This window comes from Uranotaenia lowii, chromosome 3 (assembly GCF_029784155.1).
Source record: "Uranotaenia lowii strain MFRU-FL chromosome 3, ASM2978415v1, whole genome shotgun sequence".
Classification (NCBI taxonomy): domain Eukaryota; kingdom Metazoa; phylum Arthropoda; class Insecta; order Diptera; family Culicidae; genus Uranotaenia; species Uranotaenia lowii.
The window spans coordinates 353,342,591-353,350,727 of NC_073693.1; the positions used below are offsets into that span (position 1 = coordinate 353,342,591).

Sequence of the window (8,137 nt, forward strand, 5' to 3'; positions counted from 1 at the left end):
AAAAAAAATAATAATAAATAATAAAAAATTTAAAGAAAAAAAAAATTAAAAAAATTAAATGAAAATAAAAATTATTTAAAATTCAAAAAAAAATTTAAAAAAAAATTAAAAAATGTAAAAAAAAGAAAATAATTAAAAGAAGAAAATAATAGAAAAAATAGACAAAACAATTAAAAGTTTTAAAAAATTGAGAAGTAAAAAAAAATTAAAATTAAAAGAAAATTTAAATTAAAAAAATAAATCAAAACAATATTTGAAAAAAATTAACGGCGACATATTTTAATAACAAATGACGAAATATTTTCTCAACGGATTCATAGTCCGTGCAGTAGAGGGAATCAAGCTTAAAAATATGAAATAAAAATTTTTTTTTTCAACGCGGCACCCCCAAATTTGATGTCTTTAGGTGAAAAAATGCCTTTTTGAAAGTTTCAGCTTAATTGGTTAAAGCACGAGCTGGTGCAATCGACTTCAAATTTGTATAGAGATTTTCGTCAATATGTATGAAAAATCAACATACTTTTACTCTTTACGTTCTAAAATATGCCTCTAGTATGCTATATAGCTCAGAATAACAGAACTTAAAGTTAAAATAATGAGGAACAAGTAAGTTGAAGATAGTAACGCGATACGAGTTAATTGTGGTTATATGAGGGAAACAAATTTCAAATTGATGATAAAATTCTGAGTTTTATAGCATACTGCAGGTATATTTTGGAAAATTATGAGCAAAAGTATGTTGATTTTTCATACATTTAGTCGAGAATCGCCATACAAGCTTGAAATCCATTGCGCCATCCCTCATATAACTCGTGCTTCAACCAATTGAGCTGAAACTTTCAGAAAATCAATTTTGCCACGTTGAAGATAATTTTTTATGGTTAGTTCAGCCGATGCTCAACTGCTAAAATTTCGGTCAGATTGTCTGTTCAAGCATTTTTTTTATGGGAGGTGTTTTAGTTATAAAGTAAACATTTCTTCTTGATGACTTGGGAAAATGGCTACGTTCTGGGGTTGTGTGTTAATCAACCCATTTACTAGTAGCACTGGACGAGTAAATACTGATCAGTTTGATCCTTATAAAACGATGAGGAAGATTGTCGTCCTGGAGGCTATTGATTTACGATGCCCAATTCCATTCACAATTTTTCTAACTTTCATGAAACAAACTACCTATTCTTTTTAAACGAATTACTTTTTTTTTTTTGAAAAAATTTAAAAAGCTCCAGAATGAAGTGTTTTACATCCAAATGTTTTTTCTGTAAAAATATGTGATAACTATTTTGCAAATGAAGTGTTTCAAATTTTAATGAGAATACTGATGCTTGACACACAATTAAACCGAATAAAAACACAATTCGACAAGTATTTAAAATCATCTGATTCACCATCGCTCACGCACAAATGGCATCTTTAACCGACATTCACTTCATCCTCCATTATCAGATTTTAATCATTTTTCACGAATTATCAATCCCCTCGAGAAAATAATCCTTTAATTTTTACTCATGATAAATCAATCATCATTCCCATGAAGTGTGTGTGTTTGTTTGTTTGTGGATATGCCATATTTGAGTTTTCTTTACTTTCATTTCAAAATGGCATCAACCAACAATAGAGTTACACGCGTTTGTAATTGAACTTAATTAATTGGTCACAGGAAATCGAGCCCGTTGTAGGTGACTGCCATTTCCGACAAGTTTGTGTCTCTAGTCAATAGTGCGCGCACCGAGTTATCTCCTGCCTTCTCACACTCATTTTCAACCCCCTCAATTGCGTTCTCAAACATTAACTAGAATCGTCAAACCATTCCTTGTCCTGTACTAATTAACTTTAACTTGATCTGGAAAACAGCCACAGACTGTCGTCGTCTGTCTGTTGACTGTTTCATTCTTTGATTCTTCCTTGTCGTTTTTTCTCTGTTCATTTCTTTTTCTCTCTTTCTCTCTCTCTTATGCTACAAACAACAACAACAACGATAAAAACGATTGTCTTTTTTAAAATGTGTGTGTATATTTATATATCCGATTACCAAACAGGTCTCAGTCTTTCCGTCAGGGTCCTCTACATTCAAGTAACCGAAGCCAATCACGCACTTCATGCAATGTGAATCAAAGCATCTCGGCTCATCCTTTACTTCCGATCGAAACCGGTTTGTATTATTTTGTTTTGTTTCTTGATTGTTTTTTAATGATATTTAATTTTTGGTTTAGATTTTTTTTTATTTATTTTACATTTGTTTTGGGTTCTAACTTATTTTTTTCGTTTTTCACATTTGTTTTCGTTTTAATCACGTGCAATTTAATTTTGAATTATTTATTTAAAGTTTTCTTTTTTTTCCACCTGGTAGAGTTTATTTGCACCGTTAGTAGATTACAGTTACCATTAAAGAAATAGAAGCTTGCATATAGACGACTTTTCAGGCCGTTCTGAGCCGTTGAGTCATTTTGAAGCAGTAGTATTTTTTGCGTAGATCGTTCATTTTTTGAGTATCCACTGTAATTTACTTTCAATATTTTGAATGCGTTTATGTTAAAAGCTCGTCGCCCCTTAACAAAAACTCTTTAACGTACATTTTATGGCGTTTATCATAATTCTTGTGTGTTTTTCCCCTCACCCTTTCTCTCAACTTGTGTGCAGCGGAATGGGAGCGTCGCAGTCAGAGCAACGCCTTGAGGACGCCTTCTCAGATGAGGAGACCAGTGGATATGGGGGAGGATCACCGACAAGGCAGTCCTACCGGCCCCAGCCGTTCTCAGCTCACGGAAGCCCAGGTGGAGACCTATCCGACGAGGAACTATGCCCATCAAATGGGAATGGACATGGGCATGGTCTCCACGGGCCAGGATCACAGTCAGCTCCACCAGGACTCGAGCCGCTCTGCCTCACCGGGGGGCACATGGAGTTCTCCCTACCACCTCAACAACAGCAGCAACAACAACAACAACAACCACCATACGCGAGAAGCCGATCGGGGTCGTGCACGTCAAGAAGGTCACAATTCCGGTAAGTGCAGATTTCACTAAATCTTCCTTACGATTAAAGTATTTAACATACATAAAATATTTATTTGGATTTATTCTGGAGTTATTTCTTAAGTGATTGAAACTTTTCTTGAAAGATGTTTTATAGACATCATCATTCTCACTCACTCTTAAGAAAAATATTTTTTGTCAGTTAATTTCCTCAACACACACCAATCATCTTAAACTTCGTTAAGCTTCGGTTCGTTTTATTTTGCGCATACCAGGAATGGATTGCTCGCGATGCGACAGTGAAGCGCCTCAAGTCGTATAGTTTTAAGTTCAGTTGTCAACCTCACACGTCACAGTCACCTGATACACATGCTCATCAAAAAACAGTTTATCAGTTGTATTAATAAAAGTGTAAGTTTGGTTTACTTTAAAACTTAAGTCGTGTTTAGTTTGTTCAGTTCCAATGTTAAATCGAGTGTTGATATGAGCTTTGAATGATCATTCGATCTGCATTGCCTATTATTCCTTTAATCAACTAACGATCGAAACCGGAATGGATCGGAAATTTGGGATCACCGCAGGTCTGAGCCACCGCAACTATGCCACTATGTCCCCCAGCTACATTCATCGCAACCCCAGATATACCACGCAGCAGCTGCAGCGGCGGGCCTCAGCAGGGCCTCTGGGCCAACAGGGGGATCGCAGCAGTTCTATGGGGGAGACAACGGTCTCATCCACCAGCCGGGAGAGTGTTTTATCTCCAGCGGACATTCGCACCAGACGCTCTTCGGGGGTCCAGGGGCAGCCGTTGGCCCTATCGGTAGCCAGCAACTCTCAATCCCACAATGCCACACTAGTCCATTATAACAATACGAGTACCTATTCGATGTCTAAATCGGTGAGTACCGGAACCGATCTGTCGGATGATATTGCGGATAACATTATCTACTCGGACATTAACGATCTCTACCAGCGGAAGCAGCGGGCTTCGGCACAGCTTACCGGAGGAATGATCCCAGCACCGATGATGGTCAACGGAGCAGGTGGAGAGGTTAGTGCTCCCGAGGATGAAGAAATAATGGACGAGGTAATCGATGAGTCTGCGATTCGCCGAACGTACGTAGACGATGACGATGAAGACGAAGATGAAATCGACATCCGATACGCTACGGCTACTCAGATCAAAGCCATGATTACCCCATCTAGTGTTTCGATACCAACAAATAATGTTATCAGCAATACCGTCACCAGTGACGATCTGTACGCGACGGTAGATCGCAAAAATAAATCCAACAAACTGCTTCAACAAAAGCAGCAACAGCAGCAGCAACAACAACAATCTCAACCAATAACAACACAAGTCAATAGTACACTCCATTCCGGGAAACATTTTAGTGACGAATTCCTAGATGATAGCATTAGAAATTACAATAGTCATACTAACATTAGCAACAATAGAAATACATCCGATTCAGGGCAGCTCGATAACACGAGCGGCGAACTCTATCCAAGATCTTCAACCACTTTCGACGAATACTATGGAGCGAACAGGTTTTCCGACACATCCGATTACTTTAGCCACAGCCAGCCGCACTATTCATCGAACTCGCAAGCGACCTCGATTACTCACAAAAACGGACTTACTGACGAAGACGAACGCTATTCCGCAACTCACCCACCTCCTATACATCCTCGAACATCCCATTCGCTACCTAGAAATTCACAACTATCGAAAATCGACTCGATAGATTCTTCCTACAGCGGTGAAAATTTCGCCGGTCACCACTCCCTTAACAACCTTCCCAACTCTTCGAAAGTAACCAGCGACTATCTGCACTATTCGACCTTGCTTAAAAATGCCGAAGAAGAAGGTACGAACAGCAAAAAGACTTCTTCGGAACGACTCGAATACGAACTTTCCAACGCTAATATCTACTCGACGGTACAGTACAAGAACGAATATGACGAGCAGGACGACTACGAAGACGACTACATGACCGGTGGCTATGCGAACACTACCAAAGTAGTCGGTAAAGAAGAGTGGCAAAGAAGCACTTCGTGTAGAGAACTGTACGACTTTAACTACACCGGTATCGGTCGTGGCGAAATACCGGACTTTACACTGCTCGAGCGCGAGTTTCTGACCTCGGATCGGATCGACAGTCCGGTAACACGTTACGACGACTCGAGACACTCAATGTACGTTCAGAAAAATCACTCCGTGGATGTTTCGCAAGAGTTTCTCGCTATGGAAGGTAAGGTTTATTCCTCCAGCTATCCAGGAACAACTAGCAATACCATGGATCATAACAGCTACAAACGACACAGCAATTACTACTCCAACTACGAGTATGGATCACAAGATGACCTCTCGCAGGATAGTTACGAATTGCTAGAAAAATCTGATGAAGACATCTACTACAAAGTAAGAGATTCGCATACCCGGTCCTGTTCGTTGGACTCGGGAAACTATATTCCAACGGATGATGAAAGCGTCTCAGAACATCATTCCTATCATGTATCTAGATATTCGAAGCATCGGATCAGCAGTGAAGGTAAGTCTAAAAGCACAGCCGATATAGATGATCTTGATGACATGTTCCTGATGGAAGATCCGAGAGACCTTCCACGAGAAAAGTTGTGCGTGAAATCTGATGGGAATTTTTACAAACAAATACAAAAGGCCATGGGGTCTCGCACCTCTAGTACCGAGTCTCGAAGTGACTTTTACGAGTCAAAACATTCTAAAAGTAGCGACTCGAGTAAAAAATCAAAAGACAGCGTCTACCACACCGACAGCAACAAAAAGTCTCGAGAAACGCTGCGTAGCAAATCGGGATCCGGGTACAATTCCCGTACCTCCAGTCAAGATTCCCGAGATTCCTTTGGGATGGACATAATGTTAACCAAAAACTACGAAATGCCCACAACGACTAGCAAGAAAGCGAAATATCTATCGAAACGGTTCGACAGTAGCTCCAGGAACTCCAGCCAAGATTCCAAGAGCGACTATTACGATGCCAACGAACAACCAATCGAAATGGACGATATGTCAGATGAAATTTACTCACGATCGAAAGTTCACTCCCATGAACATATTGCCCTCGAAGATGGTACCCAAGGGGGTAAATCTGCCATCAACTCCAGCTTTTACGATAATCAAATCTATTCGTCAACCTTCCCCAGTGCCCAACCGAAACTACCGGCCAAGACTACTTCGCACGTTCACTCGATCTCGCTGCAAAATGTCGAACTTGACCGGAACGCCCGCAGCTACTCGGCATACAAATCTCCCGATCCGGTGATGCCTCAGGCGATGCCAAAACCAATCGAGAAGCAACCTCCGAAGGCGACGCACATTTGGCCCGAGGAAATCGAAGGACTACCAACGACCATCAGCACAACCGAAAACCAAAGAGTCGATCGCTCTCGGGCTTTTCGCAAAAAATCTGACAGTGAGAACATTTTCAGCTTCGACAAAGAGAAAATCGAATCACTCACCAGCAGCATGAACGATGAAACACCTACTACGGCCATTCTGGTAGAGGCTAAAACAAAAACTAGTCCCGACTACCCCTTGACACCGGAACTGTTGTCAGAATTTGACAAACAAAAGATAGAATCACCGCATGCCCTCCCGAAGCAAACACGCAAGGAAGAACTGATGGCTAAGACTCATTTCGAGGAGTACAATCCCAAATTGATTCTAGATACTGCGATTCCAGGTTGTTACACTCACACAACAGTCGAAAGGACCAAATCGGATCCAAATTCCCTTGCTAACCGGCCACGGTTAGGACCGAATTCTCGTCGACACACCCTAATGCATCAGAAATCGATCGATTTAACTCCCGCGGATTCTAGCGAGGAAGAGTATCTCTATAAACAGCTACCAAGTGCTCCTCCTATTTGCAAATCGCACGGCAGTCACTTTGAGCTGCCCCAAACCTACGATATGAACATACCGACAGTTGAGCTCCCCATCAATGGCTTTGAGGTTCCGAAGAGTTTCTTCAAAGAGTTTGACCGTCGAACACACAAAGCTTTGAAAGAAGACATACCGTACGTTCTACATAAGCGCCACGTAATGAACGGAACAGCGCCATCTCCACTGGTCGACAAACCACATCGTTATCCAAAACCTAAGAGTCCGAAATCGCCAAAAAGCCCTAAATCTCCAAAGTCCCCAAAATCACCTAAAATCGAAATGCGGGATATGGCCACTCAGAAAGAGAACACGCTAAGAGTAAAAGAGGAGTACGAAATTCCCCCTCCAGTAGCCGAACCGGGATTCCTCTTCACGCAAAACATTGACCTATCTAAAGTAGACCCGGTTACGTTAGAGGTAGACAAATCAGCTCAAACAATTCAGCTCACCAGCCCCAAGAGAGATATCACGAAGAAAATGGATCCACTACTGCTAGAACAGCTCAACAACAAACTTAGTCAAATTGAGAGCGATTCAGCAACCAGCTCTCGTACCGATAGTAATCCGCAAAAGAAACTTCTGGAACCCAAACCTGTTGACCTTCCTTATCTCATTGAGAAAAAAACCGCGGAGCTAACCGTCCCGAAGCGAGTTGCAAAACCCCGAATGGCTCCGGTCAAAACAAAAACTGGGAAATCCAAAAAGAGTGCCAAGACTCGCATTACTTCTTTCTCTTCCGATGATGAGAGCCTAGATTCCGATGATGTATTCGGATCCGCGGAAGCCATTCCAACCAAACTTGAATTCTCTCCACCTCAATCGCGCAAGGAAATCGAACCCATCCTGAAGCACGAATACAGCAAGATGGCTTCCAATGCTTGGGCTCGAGGTCAAACAATGAGCTCAACAGAAATCGAAGGTTCTCCTCCCCAATGTCGTAAACTAGCTGAACTAGAAAGTCGCTACAACACCGGTACCAGTTTGTCCACGCATCACATGACCAGTACCGAACTGAGACGAATCTCGGAACGATCATTCTCAATCCCCAGCTCCGAAGATGAAGCTAAAAAAGAAGAAACCACAAAGGCATACCACATGAATGAAAAAATACCTTCTCCGATTATCGAGTCAACCGAGCTTCATCGCACCGACGACGAAGTGTACGAAACAGCCAGGGAAGATGAAGCAGGAAATATGAAGACTCTCAAACGAGATCTTTCAAAAAAGTTTAAAG

The 8,137-nt window shown here is 41.3% G+C and overlaps 1 protein-coding gene across 2 annotated transcripts in view; it reads left to right on the forward strand.

Moving 5' to 3' along the window:
* Nucleotides 1-3,985, forward strand: part of LOC129755179 (FERM, ARHGEF and pleckstrin domain-containing protein 1-like) — a 161,337-nt gene extending 157,352 nt beyond the window's left edge. Inside the window, exons 8-9 of one of the 2 annotated variants that reach the window (XM_055751546.1) lie at nucleotides 2,641-3,006; nucleotides 3,557-3,985. In XM_055751546.1, the coding sequence (XP_055607521.1) occupies nucleotides 2,641-3,006; nucleotides 3,557-3,842 (652 nt within the window). In that variant the 3' untranslated portion in view covers nucleotides 3,843-3,985. Of the gene's footprint in view, nucleotides 1-1,854; nucleotides 2,034-2,640; nucleotides 3,007-3,556 lie in introns of those variants that run through there. The other variant, XM_055751547.1, reaches the window with a different exon arrangement.
* Nucleotides 3,986-8,137: the final 4,152 nt, after the last annotated feature.